General features: G+C 33.0%; 1 protein-coding gene across 2 annotated transcripts in view; it reads right to left on the bottom strand.

The window, feature by feature from the left end:
- LOC140056788 (neuropilin and tolloid-like protein 2) overlaps window positions 1-19,062 on the bottom strand; it is a 29,520-nt gene extending 10,458 nt beyond the window's left edge. The window contains exon 1 of one of the 2 annotated variants that reach the window (XM_072102269.1): window positions 18,607-19,062. In XM_072102269.1, coding sequence (XP_071958370.1) covers window positions 18,607-18,679 — 73 coding nt within the window. In that variant the 5' untranslated portion in view covers window positions 18,680-19,062. Of the gene's footprint in view, window positions 1-7,710; window positions 8,207-18,606 lie in introns of those variants that run through there. The other variant, XM_072102270.1, reaches the window with a different exon arrangement.
- Between the last annotated feature and the right edge of the window lie 2,730 nt (window positions 19,063-21,792).

The following is a 21,792-nucleotide window of genomic DNA, read 5'->3' as shown; positions in this document are numbered from 1 at the left end:
AACTCGTGATTGGTCAAATTACTTGCGTTGCCTTCAAGTGAGAGCCATTTCATCAACATTTTTGGGGGAACCTCTTTCTTTGGGACACCCTTTATAAGGGGTAAATTTCCCCTGAAACAATGAGGGGAAATATGTGTTTTAGCACTATATAGACCAGCCCTTATTAATGGGACATCAAATCCCTATTAAGAGGTCATTGTTATCGAAGGTTTCACCTTTGGTTTGATATTCATTTTCGCAATACGCAGAGTGTAGAATAGTAAACTGTTCGACCGGTCTCCGTACGAATAGACCTATGTTTGGCTGCTCAGTTGGAACTTGGGTAGCGGGATAAAACATGTCAGACTTACTCATTAAATGAATCTTATCTTGAAGAAGGGACGGAACAAAAAGACCTACGACTTTTTCAAACTGAAATAAAAATGCGTACACTTGAGGAAAGGAGAAAAAAAAATTATTTAATTGAAATATACAAATATGGTAATAATTGCTACAAACAACCTCCCGTTCCCCACTTTTCCCAACGTGCTGGTCTTAGAGGTCAGATCCAAAAAGTAAAATATAACTCCGACGTTGGAAAGTAATTTTTTTGGCAATCGAGTCTTCGACAGCTGGAATTTACTAAAGCCTGAAGTTGTCTCTGCATCATCAGTGGCATCTTTTAAAAGAGGACTGAGGACCCTTCCCCAGAAATAAAAGGTCAAGTATCAAGTAAGTAAGTAGTCCTGGAAATAATCCTCTACCGAATTGGCCCTTTGGATCCAGCTGGAAAATCAGTCGCGGAATCCCCTTGATTGTTTCGTATTATTATAATGTCATTTCACTCATATAGGTTTAACGTTACCAATAATTCCCCCTTCACGGGGTGGTTGATAGACCATGGATATACGCAGCGGAACCCATGCGTTACGTTCAAGCATAATAGCTAATTTGTAACAAATTACGAGATACAATCCAATGCCTACATAATCATTATCCTGTTGTATAGTGACTTAATTCAGTTAGAGATAGTCGACATTGTGAGTCGCAAGTGTTATCTATATGTTATTGTTAGTGACTTATAGTATAGGAAGATATTCGATGTTTTGAGCCACAATGCTATTTATCATTGTTATACGTTTAGCATACGGTTGTCGCCTCCCCAAGCATGCCTACATAATAATACCCTAAACATGATTGTGACGTATGTTGCTTACCTTACTCCCTGGCTCAAATATAACAATAACTAAAAATCTAGAAATATACGTCGGTTTGGATATTTCTTACAGCACTGTACGTGTACAAGCAAACACTCCGCATATAAGTTAAAACTACAGGCTTAAATACAGTGGATATGTGAGATGGAAAATAGTATAGTTGCTTGTAAAATCTGATGGCAGAATACCGACTTTACAGACGGATTTCAGGGAAAAACAAACTGAACTCCGGATATCTAAGATATAAATATGACGACACACCTAAATTACAGTAATAAAACTACTTATATACATATTATTGTACTACCATTCTTTCTTTGTTAATTGTAATGTATTGTTCTTCCAAAAAACAACATTTACAGAATCGGACTTTAAGCTTTTGACAAAGTTATTCACTTCCCGTAGAAAAAACCCAAAATAATGATTTAACTTATAGCCTACAAAAAGAAAAAATAAACGGTTAAATTTAACCACAAACCATTGTCTGACAGACAATTTGACTATTTTTTAAAATTATTCTTTAGATTACAGTTTTTTCAGTCCAATTTTTGGTCAAACTGAATAACTATTTGACATTTAACAAACATTTTAATTTCTTAATGGCGACAACTAATCTTTAATAAGTTAGGATAAGAGGTTATTAATTGTGAAACCTAACCATTTTTATATTCTTAGCCTCGTTTAGCCTAATTTATTTATTTCACCAAAGTGTATACATTCTTATGTCATTCTTATTATATCCATCCTTATGTCATTGTTAAGCTCTGTCTACATTATCAAACTAGTGTGACAAAAGTGTGATGTGCCGAAATATGGTAGTTATGCTTAAAGATGTATTGTCCCTTGAAAAAAATAATTCTTAAAAATGTTTATTGGATATGTCATTTTAATGTCACGTCACCTAATACTAATAGTTATCCACGCAAAAAATTAGATGGAAACGAAAATGAATTTACCTGAAAAACTGTAATCTAAAGCAAAAAAAATAGTCAAATTGCCAGCCAATGGATTTAATTTATTGAATTTATTAATTTTTTATTATTATTTATTATTTATTTTGTCATTTTATAAGTGAAAACGTGATTTTTTCTTTATTTTTTCTACGGAACTGATTAACTTTAAAACTACAAAATAATCTATTCAAAGTCTGATTTTATGAATCTTTATTATTCATGTTTGGGGTACAATACAAATATGGTAGTGATATGACATCGTCATGTCCATAAATGGGCACATCACATCAAGTTTGATAGTATTTGTTAGAGAGAGCTTTATATACATCCGTATGTAGCTAAATAGATGAAGGTTATGCGCTCACCTAAAGTTCCGCAAAGTAGTCAGCCGTCGACAGTCACAGACACGCGCCGTTCGCTCACTTTGCAGTGTATTAGAATGGACTCCCTACTTAAAAATGAAAACACCTCCATTAACCATTGACATGCAATGCTTATTTTGTTTTTTTACGTTGATTGCTTGGTGTGAGGCTATTTTAGTAGGGTCAAGCGAATTGTTGATTAGGCTAAATTACGCAAACGATGCGACGTGAAGACGCGAGTAGATATCAAATGTTAACAAGTTTCCAGATATATCTATAATAATAGGCCTATGATGAATGATGGTATTTATATACAGTTAAACTATAGGACATTATGATAGCTATTTATTTATTTATTTCATCGTATCAACCAGCGAGTAATTGTAAATTACAGGATAATAAGCTATTTTATAATTGATCGTGCTTTATAAACTAAGTTTTAATGAGTCAAGGGAGTGGAGTTGAAAGAGTCGCGAGTTACAACCTTTGCACTGGGCCAGGATTGAACACTGAGTCAAGGGATCGGAAGGTAAGCATTTTAACCACCAAGCTACAGCTCCACTACTATATTTGTGGTTACAATGAACCTAATCAACAATCAATCTAATCTAATGTTGAGGCACAACAGTAAAGAAGCAATTTAAAAATGTTCAAAAACATGAACAGACCTCCCTTCCAATCCTTCGTCAGGGCTAATCTTTTCAAGATTGTTTTGATAGCATTGGCTTTCGATACTTCACTCTGATGCCACGATAAAATTCATAATCATTACAATAATCAAATTATGTTTTCCTAACCACGTACAAGAATACCTTTAACTTTGACCCCACTTAGAAATGAAAACATAAATCTATATATCTGTAATTTGAAATAACATAATAAAACGCATGTAATTTAATTTTAGCCTCTGGCTTTAAGACACACAGTTGACATAACGTTTCAGTAAGGTCAGATATTTATGACTATTGAGATAAAACCTTTAATAGTCAAATAAATATAAATTCTAGCCACAGGCAAATTAGACTTGATTATATTGTGACTTTGATTTATTTGTTAAAAGCTAGTTAAAACAAATGGTAGTTCCGTTGTATTCACAAATGATTATTGGTTAGGTAAAATGTATCCTAAAAATATTAAATTAATTTAGGTAGCAACTGTGCTTATATTACATTAACACAGATCAATTTAGAACTAGTGTTAACTTCATGTAAACTTTGACATTTAATCACGTGAATGAAGAGTGAGTGAGTGAGTGTAGAATACAGAAGTGAGAAAAAAATATTAGATCACTTTTTTCTCTTTAAATATATATTGCCAATTTTAAGTTGATTCTAAAACTGTCTCCTCCATAAATGTTATCACCAATAGCCTTGTCTACACTATGAAACTGTATATGACAAAGGAAATGTTATGTGCCCATATATGGACATGTTGATGTCATATTACTACCATATTTGGGCACATCAAAAATTTTTTGTCAAACTAATTTGATAGTGTAGAACAGAGCTTTATATTGTTTTCAACTCTTAGGACACATTTACTACAGTCGGAGATGATAGTGAAACGATTTGAACAATTTAAGTAGGCCTATAGTGAAAATAGTGTAAGTATAGTGACACATTCGAAATAATGGAAGACACAGTATTTGTGCCACCACGTTCACTTGTTTTGTACAAAAGTACGACGCGTGTTAGTAGTGTGGGTATAAATTCGATTCATCATATTCCCGATACTCGTGAAACGTAATACTAAAGCAATTATGAGATTCTACTAAAATGATTTTATATTATTGCACTGTATATAAATCGAAAATCAGAATATCATGATCTTCATAACCCATCTTATTCGCATTTCTATAATTAGAACCAAAAATAATAAAATTCCAGTCTCGTTGTTATGCATAATACAATTACAGTATACAGTACTACTACAGGCCTAGGTAATAATAAACTTTTTTTCTCTCTCTTTTGTGGCGCAAACACCACTTTTATTCAGATTCATATTATCTCATGTTATTACATAAAATCATATTATTTAACACATTTTTGTTAATTCCAAATGTCGTTACAATGCATCAGTAACATTTTTAGATTTTTGAAATTCCGTATTACCTCTTTTTTCATTAATTTTCTTATATTTTTCTATACACTTGACAATAATCATCATTATCATCTTTTTCGTTTTAAAATATTTTACACAGAAAGAACAATCCCTTTGTGAGTTTTTCATTTTAATTTGTTTGTTTTCATTTTAGAACCCGGATAATAAAATGTTATATTTATATACAAGATTAAACGAATAAAAATCACAATAGATCATTACCTGTATCTCGTATCACAGTAATTCCTTTTCTGATAAATCGTATACAATTTTAATTAGTTTTAAAATAATATATTACTGTTGAATCGAAACTGAAAATGAAATGTTTGTCATTGAGGGACACTTTTTAGGCCTCAAAGGCGTCACATTAATAGGGGTTTCATTATAATATGAATAGAAGCATAGGATGGGAGTAAACCTTGCAAATATATATTGCCAAAAAATATTTGTTTTTTGTTAAGAAAATTGTTGTTTCGGTTGTTTCTTCTACAGGAAGGGATTAATTTTGTTAAAACAACAAAATGGCCGTGAAACAGTAATTACATTGGCAAAACACCGGCAAGGGTTCTAGGCTCACTCGCTCGCTCCATAGTTCTGGTGGTAGAAAGAGATAAGTAAAACGATAATTATTTTGGGACATAAGGCGTTTCATAAATAAATTTTTAAAAAGTCAATGAATACAGACTTAGGGCAAGTCAACGTGGTCCAGTGCTCAGTACATCTTTCGAGACAAGTAGGCCCCTTACCTCGGTGTACAGTACACACACAACCACTGTCACACACAACCACAGATAAAAACTGGGCCCTCTGGACTGAAGAGCCTACCCAGTATAAAGAAATAAATAATAAAGAAATAATATTAAATAGCATTTATTAACATTTTTCATGTTTTTTGGGGAAAATACATCTTTAAATGAACGTTATATTAATGTTTTACGGCAACTCTGATTCAGTGGCAATTCATTATTATTAATATAATTAATGTAAAAGAAAAGAAGGTAACAATTTCAAATATAACGGAATGAAGTACAGTTAATATATGTACATGCATGTTCGTGATTTATTCACAGCATTTATTATTATTATTTGATGATTAACTGTTACAATAAGTGGTATAATATACCAGCTAAATCTATAAAACATTTCTGAATCACGCAATATGCAAATAATAATCATAACATAAATGTATGCATTATATTGCGTACTATTGCACGCTAGGTGACCAATAATCGTCCAATCAAATGACAAATTTATTTAGGTGTTTTATATACATTATATTGTTTCAACCTTTATCTTTGTTTCAATATGACAATTTTACACATTGTTACAGTAATGGTTAATAAATCCGATGTATTCTTTCATTAGACAATCTAATTTAAGATATATATATATATATGAATTACATTTACATTGTTTTACATACATTTGTTGAGTGATGTGTTATTCATTGTCGCTATGAACAATGATTATTCAGCTAATAAATCGTCATTTATACAGAATGACGATTTACCAGCCTTAAAGGCCAACTCCGGGTTTAAAATGTCGATTTATTATAAGCGATGAAATCCCATTGTTATAACGTCACTCATTTACCATAGTATAAAAAACGTTTCTGAAGTATATTATTTTTTTTTATTGTGTCACAGTTTTCACTAACTAAAATTATACTAAAACCTATACGATATTTGCCAGATACACTGCATCTTATTCACTATTGTTTATGGATACCAATCAGTGTCTATGGCGACTGAGCAAGTTTATGATGTTTGTGATATAGGCCCACAGTGTTATAAATCACATTCTCGCACAACGACAAAGACGAATTTCGAGGGGAAAAAATTACACCATTGTGAAGGCTTTTCTTCTTAAACTTTACAATGTTGTTTTTTGAATTGGAATAAAACGAATATAAATATCAAAACTCCCATACATAAAGGATTGATTGATTTCCATTGTGTGGAAAGTAGCAGAAATTCTTTGAGTGAATGACGCCGACACTAAAAATGCAATAAACACAGCAATATCATTTTTTACGCATTTTTATCAGCGCCGTTCTCAAAGTGCTTCCTAATATTACCCCCAACGTAATCTATATCTCTCCTGAGACTACGGTAATAATATATCAGCAATATCAGTTAATTTCAGGAATGGTATATAAATACAGTAAACACATATCTATGTTTCTCACTAGGGATTTCAATAGTTACCTAAACACAATACACTATCTGACGGATATTGTATCTAATCACATCGAATTATCGTTAAAAATCCACTGGGATTTATCTACTTATGAGAGAGAAACACGTCAGAGGATACGTGTACACAAACCCGCCATTCTAAAATGCACTGACATCCCAGGTATAGTACTGTACTGTATAACCTCCTGTCCCACAGAGGTTAACAGAAAACTGTGCATTCTCTGATACACGGGACACAACTGTAACCCAGCCACCTCCCAAGACCCAGACAACAGAAGTTTAAGCGCATAGAATATCTATTGCACTTGATGTTTTATTTAGGCGACAGAATACTAAGAGAGGATTTGTTGGTGCTAGTTGATATTACAGTTTCACTGAAGTGTTATATCTTATCTCCTCAAGAGCAAAGTATTAGAGCATAATGTTATCGCAAAATAAGAGCAAAAATGTACTGTTTATAAAACAAATATTCAAGGTAACTGAATGTCCTGTTTAACAAATGACCGACCGTCCGACAGACTGCTTGGTGTAAGTGTGTACGATTAGTAGGCCTAACATTTCTTTATATACGGTATCTTAACATAATAATAATTAACATTATTGCTATAGGACTTGGTACATATCTTCTGATTTCTGGGCAGACCAATGTTGACAATACTAATGTTGACAATAACTAGGCCTACAGTATGGGCCTACGTAGTGCTCGGTGACGAATTTCAGCATCACTGGGGATTTCTCCTTATGATAAATGAGATACCCCGGGCAGCGAAATTACTAATGCAATGTAATGCGTTTAATAAAATTGTTTCTAAATTTTGCTAGTGTTTAAATATTAAAATTGTTATAGCTGCAAACTTCAACATAATATATGAAGCATGTAAGTTTATAATCTCCTACCTACCTCTTAGGTTATGAAAATCCATTAATATTTTCATAATTCAACGTAAATCATCCAAGATCACGTTTTTAAATTCCAACCGTTAAATATCAATATCGAAATCCACACAATCCAAAGGCAATCAAAGTATTGAATGTATAGGCGTCATTCCAAGCGATGTTCATCATATTCCTTGATAAAACGTGCACGACGAGGGAGCCTATTCACGCATTTCTTGAACGTCTGTTGACGAAGTGTGAGAAGTTCGTCGTCGGACAACGGCTGCCCATACACACTTATTAATGATATACACTCAGTAGGCTGAAATTGATCATATTCCTGTTGTATAATTCATTGAGGGTGGTCTTGATCAATTATGATTACTAAACCCCAGAGTTAAACGGCAATTAATAGTAAGTGCATGTTTGGGATTCATTCAGCAAACGTTCCGTTAGTTCTTCAATAACTGTATAGTTTTCCACCAGAGTATTGTTTTTGATATAAATTGTCAGAACTTATCTGATTGGTTGTCTTTGAAATTCTACCAATGGGGATCTACATTCATATTATGTTTCTAATGTACGTGCTATAAATAGAAAATTGTCTCGCGTATTATATTTGTAAAGACTCATTCACCGTGCTTATTAATATTTCCTTTTTTGAATAACTTAATATATGAAACGTTATAAACAAATCAATATGATCTTGATGATTTATTATTATTATTTATAATACCACAAGAAACACGACAATTGAAGAGCGCGTTAAATTAATGATAAATATCCTTATCAATTATTTTCAGATATTTATCAATTAAACTAATGACACAAATACATTTCCATGAAATTTAATTAATCTACAAATGGATTACCTAATCGGTGATGGATTGAAGAGCGCGTCTAGATGCCGATAATTTTAGCACGTATTGTGTATTCATTTTACATCTTTACCTCACGTTCCGAATTGTATTAAGTATTACACTATCGTGCTTTATGCGATAACCAATTTAGGTAGAGAAAACATCTCTGCTACATTGGCTGTCTAACTGCCGTTGGTATTTGTACGAAACAAGATATACATACGCTTTAGGCCTGTCCATAAATTGAGTATATCAATAAGACTGACTTAAGTAAAGATATCAGACGATAAGAAATCTACAAGAATCGATGATTAGCTTAAGGCTAGCTGACTGTTGACATTGCTAAACATGATTGGAATTCCTTTAAAAAATGGATTGTATGACTAACTTTAAAATCTGATGAAAATGTTTAGATAATTTACAGTACCCGCTCACCCCCCGCCCCCCTCCCCACCCATCTCCGGTTCGATCGAGTGTTTATGCATTGAAGTCAATCTAATCTCAGTCCTATATTCGTCGTATACAGGGCCTGTGTATATTATAGAGCCTATGTTCCATGTGTATTAGATTGTTAACGTGTTGACGCATTCAACATAAATAATTGATGTAACATATGCTCCATTATAAAAGTAATTGGAAATGATAATAACAAATATGTTAAATGTACGGGATCTTCCTTTTTATAACATTGTGTTTTTTTATTGTCGAATATATCAGTTTATTCAATTTCAAAGAAACGCTCAGCATGTAATGATGATTATATTACAGCCATGTATGAGGAGACGAAGGCGACATAAAAGAGAATTACAGATAGTGAAAATGAAGATAATGATGACAACAATAATGATAGAGTGAAGCGGATTAGGAAAACGAAAATTTATCAATAAAATGCTACGATCTCAAACATTATACATTATTCGCTGGCATCTCATTTCATCTTCAAATCACGTAATACAATTGGTTTAAAAACAGTGTTGAAGCGACGTATAATTTGGTTTTTTTTTTTCAATTACGTTAATAAACATAATATAATCTAAACCTAATTAGGCGTGATTGTGCTGTGTTGTAGAAACACATGGATTTTGTCACGTATACGTTGTTTAATCATTCAATAAGTTGATATCGAAACCATGTCAGCCACATTTCAGATTTATTCGATTACTGTACTTGTTTATATTGTTGTCTACTATTGATATGTGTCTTGCATTTTGAAAACAATATTGAGGACAGTGAAGGTGTTTGGAGGACGAGGAGGAAGAGGGTGAAGAAGTAAAATGATCTATGATATGATGATGATGACTGATGATGATGATGATGATGACGACGATAATGGTGATGATAAAAGTGACGATGATAATGATAATGATGATAGTGATGATGATAATGATGATAAAGGTGACGATGATAATGATGATGCCGATAATGATCAAAATAATGATGAAAATGATAATGATAATGATGATGATGATGATGAAGATGATAATAGTGCTGATGATGATGACAGTGATGATAATGGTGACGATGAAGATGCTGATAATGATGATGATGATGATGATAATGATAAAGATGATGATAATGATGATAATGGTGAAGATGATAATGACGATGAAGACGCTGATAATGATGATGATAATGATAAAGATGATGATACGGTAATAATAATGATGATACAGTAATGGTGATGATGATGGATAATAAAATAATGCACTGCGTAAAATGATATTAATAATTGGCCAGAATGACCGTAATCAGTAATAACTGTCTTCAAGTTTCCGTTGAATGTTACTTTTGATTGATTTGCCTGATTTGTTCTATATAAGACATAAGCACAGAAGTGGTTGAACTCAACGGATGATGATTTCCTCAAGAATGCTAACGCAAATATAACGAATATGCTAATGTGAAACTATTTGAGAAAAAGGATTCTTCAGAGAATAAATCCATAAAATAAAAATTGTATCATAAAACGGAATTATACACGTTCTAAGAACCAATTCGGGGAAACATACGCAGATAACAAACATTTTCGTTAATCTATCCTATGCCTATCGATAATGACCAAAGAGCAAATAAATAGATACAGACCACGAAGTAGCACTGAGTAGGGGCCTACCAATAAAACACAATTCGTGGCAAATACAATACATAGATAACATAATGTTATCATTGACTTTATCAGAAAGTATATTGACATTTATATTTGGAATAGTTTATTTGTTTACTTGTTCGATAAAACGTCTGGGACTTCTAACAGAGTAAAATTAAAGCTTATTATGGCTCACAGGCCACAAGTCACAGCTTACAAATTACACACCTTATTGATATTTAAGCTTGACTTTACCCTACAAGTAAAACAACAGGCGAGGTGGTAGTATATGTGGCGTGCGGTGACCATTTATCAAACAGCTTTGAAACACTCACCAAGGAGTCATTAACAGTTGCAAATTATGTAAGATAAATTAACTATGGTACATTGACAACTGTATTAATATAGACATCACACATGCATGTATATGTGTTCATCTATTTATGTCACCATGTGGTGAATAGTGTCATCATATCCCATGGCTAGCCTGACCTGGGTGTGAACTATTGGAACATACAGTAGCTAGAAAAGCCTATTTACTGGAATATAATTGTTCAACTCTGGGGACGTATTGCTTGTGAAAAATAAACCACTCGCAAAATGTTTATAGAATGTTATTTCTATTTATTCAAAGCATTAAGTGACAGCGATTTTTCAATTTATAAATAACTATTTTTAATGTTTTCAAGATACATGCTTCATTACATCTATTAAAATAAATAGACCTAATATTGCGTGCACTCAAAATGAAGTCAACCAAAGATTCTATTTCAACGTAAAATTGTTTTTCAAATGTATTTAATCGTTGCTTCTCGTCTTTCTTTCAAGATTATTATAACCAGTCTTTATATTCATAGTATGGTGACAGATTAAGTTATTATTTATTTGTGTAATGTGCAACAAAAAAAATCAATTAATGATAACGAATTGGATATCTCGTCCAGACCAAAAAAAAAAAAAAAGAACCAATCATTATAATAATTATTATTATACATTATTATACATTATCATACACAAACGAACCTTCTTATTGTTATGGTCCTGAATTTTGTTTAGCAAATAGATAAACATACGATGTCTGTTAATTTTCGGGAAAATCGATATATTTGTGACGTCACAAAGCATATTAAAATCTCGAGCATCTTTATTTTAAGTATTGGTCAAAATATAAAATAGCACGCCCTCTATCGCTCCTAATTTTATTCAGTTCTAGGTGCTTATTAATTTTTATTACAAGTTTGTTTTATTGATCATTATACTTTTTTCATTTCTTAAATTTGATCACAACATAATATTACTAACAACTTTGGAATCAATATTTTTCGGTATAACCAGTCCAGATAATTGCAGAGAATGCATTTATTATAATTGGTTATGCCTGCAATTCTATATTTGATTGATCCTTATATTTCGTATTTCGTTACTTTATGGAATTAATAGTGTTCAGTTTCGACTTTCATATTGTTTTTTCTTGTGCAAAGATCTCGAGTTTAGTTTAAGGTAACTCGATATTTAACATCAACTGTATCAAGGAAAAACTAAGAAGCAAATTCTCTTTGGTGAGGTTTGTATTTCGTTTGCTGAAAGTACCTATAATATTAAGCTAGATGTAGGTCTAATGTCAATCTCTATGTAATATTTGACTGAATAATTTTCATATTATACTTTCAATATATTATTAAATTCCCCAGTAAGGGGTAATTATTAAGAACAGGCATTATTAAGATACTATACATTAAATGGTTAACAGTGAACATTTAAATGAATATTGCCCATATTAAACGTTCCTTGTTTGTTTATTGTCATCAACCATGATATCGCGATAAAGGTTATGTTTTCACTGTTCAACAAGTTATTTCTGACTGTTTGTTATTTGCTGACATTAAAACAAAATTACTAGTGTGAATGGTAGCTAAAGTTGTGAGAAGTGCCTAGCAACAATCCTGTTCAACAATAATTTAGGGGTTTGAAATTATTTTTTAAAAGGGTTATTTATAGTAAAAAAGTAGTAGTAAATTAATGCTAATAGATGAGAAGAAACCTAACACCATGGTACGCTACTGTGGACAAAATTATGCGGTCAAACAATGGAAAGGATCCTTCAAGTTTACACTAGTCTAGAAGAAGGAGTTATTTCATCTGCTGAATTTGAACTAGTTATGGTGAACTTACTAATGTTTCAATATTTAACAATATTGTTTGTAGTGACAAAATAATTCAACATTATGATTTGGAATTGAAAACAGCGCCCTCAAGCTAATAATAATAAGTACTGTATAACAAAGATATAATAATTTGACAGGCATAGAAGAAACAATAAATACTAACAATTAATTAATTAAACGGTGAAGATTAGGAAAACTGCGAGATTGAGGAACCGATCGAGATTCGAACCAGGAACCTTCTGCTTGATATTCACGTCCATTAGACCACTGGCGCTTTCACGGTATGGTTCAAATTCAACTGGTCTATGAGTCTTTATAATTATTAATCTATTATGTAACAGAATCCTCGATCTAATATCCATGCAAACGACTTTACTCTAACTTTCTCCAACATTTATAAGGTTACACTTAGTAAATTTGTTAATCTCAATTAAATTGCCTTTCAATATTTTTGTTGAATAGATTAACATTGTAAGCGCCTAAATGTCCAGCTAATGACGAGTCCAAAAGTATACGCCGCAAAAACTCAAATTGTAGGTACGAATAACAGAAAGTATCACACAGCTAAGATGGTAAGAATATGACGTCATAACTATCGCCATTTAATTTCTTATAAGCACTTTAGTTCGAACTGTTGATTGGCAGATTGGAATGTTATCTACAATCAGAGTGGCCCGCGTAACATATCCTAGCATCAGTATCACCTTGCTGTCAAAACATCTTGTGACACATATCAAAATCCGTAAAAACAAATGTTGAACATACGGCGATGGGTCAGTTAATTATTACAGGGAGCCCAGGACATAATAATAATAATAATAATATGTTACGTTCAAATTACAGGATACTTGGTTATGGGTTAAAAAATTAATGCAATGGCACGTTCAAACTGGGCTTAGGAGTCTGCGAAATCCGTGTCGATTTTGACACCTTGTGTGATAATTATAATGATTCGTCAATAACAAACGTAATAGTAAGATGACCATATTGGCTAAAATTAAATGTTGAGTATCGTTTAATATCATACAGCCTGGGAAAAGTTTAGTAAAAGATAATTACAAATTATCTAAACATGTACGTATAAATAAAGAATATCAAAGATATATTGAAGAACTGTGCGAAACGGGTCTATGTAGACATGGGTACTTCGGGTAAACAAACAATTTGCTTTTACAAACATTATTATATTAATATATTGAGAACGTAATCTACGCTAAAAATTACCTAGCCTAAGATAAATTATAATGTCTAATAAACACCTATCCGTCGAAAATCAAAATATATTCACCAAATAAAAGCAATAAAGCAACAAGACAAGAAAACAGATATTGTGCTTAATTTTGAGATACTTAGCAGGTTGTGTTTTTAGTAGGCCTAATTATGTACTTGACGACAGATTGAGTAAAATAAATAAAACAACTCGTGAACTAATCTGCAACAGCGCCTTTGGGTCCCAAAGAACACATCCTATATTGTGATAATTTTCATAACATACTGAGAAAGTTATTCATGTTATATGACACTGTATTACAACATTATTTGTTAATTATGTAGACAGTAAGGAGTTAGTACCTATTATACATTTTTGCTTCTTCCACGGTGTAGTAATGGAAGCTAACCTTTCATTCCAGAACATGCTCTGAACTAAACCTTCCTTTCTAGGAGGGAAAATATCTTTTAAAAAGGAAGAAATAATCTTTTAAAAAGCAAGTTGCAAGAATGGTCACTACAATGTATAGACCAATACCAGCATTTATTACCCTCATTTATCATCAACGCTTGCCAAAATATGGGACATTTGACATTTAACATTTTGCTTAGATATATTCCCCGCCTAACGATTCATGCATATTGCTTACATCCACACTAACCACATTCGTTATATATTTTTGCAAATACGGTGTTATGTAATAATATCTGTAAAAGTGATCATAAAATACGATGATATTGGTTGAATATTTATGAAACATATGTAAGGTTGTAAATTAACGATTGCTTTTACAACGAATTCAAATACATTATTCTTATTACTTAAAATAAATATGTATGCAGCGCCTACGTACATATGGCCGACATGAACTATGATTTTAAAGAGAGTCATAGTTTTTTTGGCGAGTTATATTTCTGAATGTAAACATCTATATTTAAGGATCGTTCTCTCTGTCTTTCCTGAAATTTACAAAATAATATTTTAAACATACAGTAACAGTTTAATGCTGTATTTAAAATCTTTATTGAACAATATTATTTCTTCGATCTTTCCAAACATTCGTACAATCTACACACAACCATATGTCGTTTCTCTGATTTAATATGCCTACGTCCAATCAATAAAAGTTTTGCTTGTGATCGGTCAATATTTGCTTGCGTTGCGGCTTACATTTTTGCGTTGCGTCCTAGTGGGCACCGAACTGTGCGTATTGTTTTAAAGGGTAGGTTCGGATATGAACATTTACTACTTTTATTTTAACAGTTTGCAACAGCATTTGATAATAACCGTATTTATTTTCCAACAGAGGTTGAAGCATTACGAGCACCGTAACTTAAACCCACTTTTGCAAACCCGGAGCTACCCTTTAAAGAATCCATTACGCCATAGATGACGACGGTACTTGAATGTAAATTGATATGTAAAACATATTCGGTGGTGAAGCATGCAACGAGCACCGTCAATTAAACCCACTTTTGCAGACCCGGAGCCACCCTTTAAAGAATCCATTGCACATTACATCATAGACGACGAGGGTACTTGAACGTAAATTGATATGTAAAACATATTCAAAGGTTTCTGAACACGCTGTTCAAAAATCACCACCTGTTCACGTGATATTCAGTTGTAATTACAAAGTCAATAATAAATGTAAGTATACACTAATTGATATTAGGTTAGTTGGTTATTATTGTAGCATTAGTTTACAGAAATATTACAATTTCCAAAGGATCGTATCAATAATACTAATCACCATAGATTCATTTAAATTCCAAAATGGGACGAAGCGACAAGTCTAATGGAATTACTGATTGAGGATTCATAATTTAATTATTTCGGACTGCGCTGGATAATATGTACAATTTGAATCACATTAAATTAAATGTCGCTTGTCAGCTTTAAAACTTCAATAATTGATGATGTCGATAATGATGATTATAATAATAAAGAGATTACGATGTATTATGATTATGAAATAAAAATTATAGTTATGACGGATAAAAGACGATGACCATGTCTAGATCACGATTTAAATGATGACGATATCGATGGTAACCATATCTAGATGATGCTGACTATGTAGATCATGATGTAGATGATGTAGATGATGAAGATAACAATGATAACCATATCTAGATGATGCTGACTATGTAGATCATGATGTAGATGGTTTAGATGATGCTGATAACAATGGTAACCATATCTAGATAATGCTGATTATGGTAGATCATGATGTAGATGATGTAGGTAGATGATGACTATAACAATGGTAACCATATCTAGATGATGCTGACTATGTAGATCATGATGTTGATTATGTAGATGATGACGATAACGATGGTAACCATATCTAGATGGTGCTGACTATGCGGATCATGATGTAGATGATGACGATAACGATTGTAACCACATCTAGATGATGCTGACTATGTAGATCATGATGTAGATGATGACGATAACGATGGTAACCATATCTAGATGATGCTGAGTATGTAGATCATGATGTAGATGAAGTAGATGACGACGATAACGATGGTAACCACATCTAGATGATGCTGACTATGTAGTTCATGATGTAGATGATGACGATAACGATGGTAACCATATCTAGATGATGCTGACTATGTAGATCATGATGTGGATGATGGGAGTAGGAGTCATGCTATCGCAAAGCGTGGGGATGTCTAAAAAACAATAATATTACCAAGAATTGACAGATAATCAACATTCATTGCTATTATTACCCAAAGGTCGGGCAATTCGCCAATGTCGTAACCAAAAATGTGACAGGCTGGTTTCACTAATTTTACTAGATATGTGTATACACGGTATCATCTTATCAATTTCACAGAAACGCTGAAACATGATTACAAGAATTACACAGAAACTCTTTAACAGGATTACAAGAATTAGAAACTTTTGTTGAAATATGAGAATAGCCAAGACGGACATAACTTTATGTTGCGGGTTTATGATAAAATGAGTTTTCATTTGATTTTTCCTCCTATACTGAATCCTGTTCAAATACTATATAGTATACAATTACATGCGAAACACTTTTAGTGTCATTCCGAGGCCCAACATTGTTCGGTTTAACTTGTTTAAAATGTCATTATGGTTGAAATAAATGGCTGGTCGTCGCGTGTTTCATGCATTATGGTAATTTGTAAATATAAATTGCAAATGGCCTGTTTTAAAAGAAAAGGTATTTTATTACAATACATTGGTATTTGCATAATTGACAACGGCAAACCAGATGTATTATTACAACAATGGCACGCACATTGTGCCGTTCTAATTGTCTTCATCTGACAGGAAAAGGGTGCCGTAAAATCTACCGTAATTGTAACCCTGGGTTATCATTCTTTGATTGTTTTTAGGGTGGGATACTATTTGAGTAGTGGGCGGTTACTATTAGAGTAGTGGGTTACTGTTACTAATCTTTAATTAGTTACCTGAAAATAGGTAAGGTGGGTTACTATTAGAAGGTGGGTTACTATTAGAAGGTGGGTTACTATTAGAAGGGTGGGGTGGGGGGGGGGTTACTATTTACGGTATTTCTATTATTATTTTTGAAACACTTAACCATAAAATTACATTACTATAAACCAATTCTTAATCACTATAGATGGTTTTTTATAATAATTGTATTGGTTAATCTTTTGAGATTAAGATGAGTAATGTAATGATACCAAGCAGAACATTTTTACAGATACTGTAAATTATTTGCGTACGCACGCACGCGTCTGTGCTGTCACAGATACATGCACTATTTCTACATGTGGACTTACTTTATCCTCAACATCAGATTACCTATTGAATATATTTTAAATATAATGCCATTAAACAAACAAAAAATGTTTCTCTTAATAGTTGCAATAAAAGATCTTATATCACTGCTGTCCTTCACATATCATACGTTTTCATGAATTATGGCACGCACATAGCCTTTAAAGATGTGTCATAATTTTTGTCCCTAATGACGTCTCATACATTGAGATTTCATTATTGTGCTCTAAACCTAATTGTTGGTAATTGTTTATGTATCTAGATTTCAACATGCCTGTATTTCATAGTTGATTTACGCATTGAAAATAATGTAAGAACATTGTTGGGTGAGAAAAAAACTGAGGCAATGTTTCAACTACGTTGCTGATGATAACGTGACATAACGTGCGATATGATGTCATTGCGAAACATAAAATTGTATTTCGATGTCTAAGCCAAAATAGAATCCTTAAAAAAAATGGTACGGTAAAGTGATCAGATTCCCATCGTAACCCAAACCATGAAACGTATAATACTCAACTATACAGACATGGTCGGATACTATAGGCCTACACTAATTATTTAGTATTTATAATTTAACCTATGTATATAAATAACAAGTAACATTATATCCATAGTCAAATTTATGAATTTTTAAAATATTTTTAAAATCTTCGGTGGAAATTAAAGCAGAAATTTTGATATGCAACGCGCCGACGAATACAACATAACAATCGCTTCTCAAATGTAAAATTCAAGAAATAATATAATTTTACGATTACAGTAAAAAAAAATAGAATGAAGTATCAATAGAATATATAATTACACTCACCTGAGAATACAAGTTTATGCACAAAAGATGTGGCCGGCAAACGCAGGACAAAGTAGGGCGCATTCCCTTCCATTCAAATACTCGTTATGTTCATTAGCACTCATCCAAAAGTAAAAAAACACATGGACGTTTTATGCTCCAGGTAGATAGCGTATGATCTCTCAAGAAGTCAGTTACCGTTTGATCATTTGACGTGCTAATAGAAGAGAAAAAATATAGGCCTATTGATTAGGCCAGAGTAGAATCCCGATAAGCTCCTATCCTATTAATCAATGACCAATTATCATCAATATAAATGTTGAACTATTCGTCAAAAAGCGAATGTTATGTTTCCGGCTGGCGGACGCGCAGAAGCAGACGATACAGTTAGCGTACGCACACAAAAGTGCAACACCGTCGATCGTGTAACCATTAACACACGATACCATCAACTAAACTCTAGATTCCTAACGTCCAAAATAATATTAATATTTCAGACATACTAGTCAAGAGATCACTGTACATTTAATAAAGTTATTCTTGTAATTTGATTCGAGTCATGTGATTTTCGTGTTCCACTAACAGTGGTTAGAAGAATTAGCAGCGACCGTAATTTGGGTGGGGCTTGCGTTGTTTGCGCACGGTTCTATTCATTCTATTGAATACCAGCACTACCATCAATAACACTAATAATACGAAATGCAAATTTCCATCGGAGATACATTAGCAATTTACGTTGTAATTTCAAAATTTTAGAGCCAAGTTGACCATTTAAGTATTATGACCTAGTTGTGTAGTACGTTTCGATGTGTACGAGTGAGAAAGAATGAAATATGATGAATGTGAGTAGGGGCGGAACAAGACGTGAATGGCAAAAGGAGGATCAAAAAGGACAATTACGATCAAATATTGTTCTAAAACCGAGACCATAATGACGCGTTATCGTTACAAACATTATCTGAAAATGTCATTAAGCATACAAATATAAAAATAATTTTTTTATTAAATGCTCAACAAATAATTTTCAAATTGTATTCCCATTATTTCTGAACGTATGGAATTACTAAGCTTTGCGTTATGTAGTAGTGTGGCCTTCTACGCCGCCTAAGCCACTCCAGTACAGTATTGTTCAACCAGATAGGTCTGGGTGCGGGTAGTTGTTTTGTGGGGAATCGAACCCGGTATTTCTGGAAATTGTATCCTAACCACTCGGCTACAGTAATTCACGATAGGCCTAGGAGATCAAACTATACAGTAGGTCTATAAGTTCAATTAAAATTGTTGTGATTGCCAATTGTGGGAAATACAAATAGTCTTTTTTTGTCTTTCGTCGGAACAACCCATCTTCAATTATTATTTCCACCCTTTTTCTTTTTTTTCCATTACTTCTTACAAATAAATTGACAATACAAATAGTCAACTAATAGAACAATACTATTTTGCCCAGATTATGTAACTTCCCCCGCTTGGTCAGTTATTTGGACGACTCGGCAGTATGTTTATCTTGTGAGAGAAGTTTCAGCTTATTTACTTCCAGCTGCCTCGATTCATCAACAGAGTTTGTTCGATCAAGCTGTGTTCGTAGACGAACATCATAGAGTAAAGAAATCTATTTCTTTGCTATGACTTGGTGTTAGGAGACGACACCCCGCAGAGGTGTCCCCTCGTTAGACAAGAGTGTTTAAATAAAAGATAAACGACATACATACTGGGTTAAAACAAACATGCACAGTTGTGCTACTCTTTCGGACGTTGTCCTGACCACATGACATGAAATATCAGTGTCCAAATTGACAACCTGTGTCACAAATTGCCATATATATATAAATATAAATAAACGTATACACGTCATGCGTCACAAAATGATTGGAACCGAGAGCTCGTTAGACAAGCATCTTAACCACCAAACTATACTATTACTATACTATTCACTTAAAATAGAATAGGCCTACCACCGTATTATATGTCAAGCAGACAAATTGTCTCTTTAATAGGGGTGTCCCTTAATAGAGGTTGGTCGTAGTGTTATGACATTCTTCTCGTTTTACTGCACGGGAAAATGTCCCCTTAATAGGGGTGTACAAAGAAGGGGTTTACTATAACATTTATAATATTTTTTTAGACTCTATTGAAGTAGAAATCATTTCCGAGAATAGGGTAACGTAGTAACTGGAAAACATGAAAAAAAGATAGCAATCGATGGCCGGTGCCAGTTTGCTATACATTACAGTTACGCTTCCGATTTCCATAAATCATTAAGCTAATAAAACATATATCTATGCAAGGGTTTCACAGAATGTAGTCCAGCTAGGCCTAATATAATGTTCACATTACATTCAGGTGAATCTAGTATTTCTGAAATAAATTCCATTCGGTTAATACCGTAAGTGTATTCAAGGAGTTAAGTCAACTATAACAACTCCTTGGTGGATCACAGTGTTCGACTATGAAAACACAATCAATAAACTAACGCATTCCTTCATTATGTGCACCGTTAAGTCGATAGCGGCACCGCGTAGAGGTTCAGTGCCGCTTGACAGATCATTTTACGGTTTTTTTTTTTTACAAAGTTCGTAAGCATCGAGGTAAACATGAAAATGTAATAATGTTAATTGATGAGATAGGGAAATATAAGAAATCTAAAAACATTGAAAAACAATGCAAATGTTCTAATTTACATCGTGGTCAGTAAAGTTCGATGACGTCAAATCGCACTTAGCATAATTATTATCCAACATGGCCAATCTGTCATTCATAAAAAGACAGAATTAGAAGGTCCACCAACAGTTAATTAGGGTCACAAGTAAAATATTTTCGCATATTATTTTAGCAGGCGTACGGGATGGAAAAATATTGATACGACCTGCTACCTATATTTATCGACGGCTGGGTGTCGACTGTTTAAGCGGTATTTCTACTGCAACGATGGATCGAATATCAAAAACACGGGCTAAATTAAAAAGAACATAAAATAAAGATATTCAATTTACGCTTACAGTTACATTAGGCTACTAAGTAAGCTATCATAATATCCATTATCATCACAAAATGTACACGCGCGTACTAAAAGCAATGCTGTCGGTTGTTGAACGCACGTCTTTGGTGATGTCGCAAACGATTTGTGACGGTCAATGACGCATCAGCCAGATTGCTGTATAAATTCCAACACAATTAGCACGCGCCGCTGAAAGAACCGATTCATATCAC

The sequence above is a fragment of the Antedon mediterranea genome, chromosome 8 (assembly GCF_964355755.1).
Source record: "Antedon mediterranea chromosome 8, ecAntMedi1.1, whole genome shotgun sequence".
Taxonomy (NCBI): domain Eukaryota; kingdom Metazoa; phylum Echinodermata; class Crinoidea; order Comatulida; family Antedonidae; genus Antedon; species Antedon mediterranea.
Note: the sequence above shows the minus strand (reverse complement) of the source record. Positions and strands in the feature narration are given on the sequence as shown.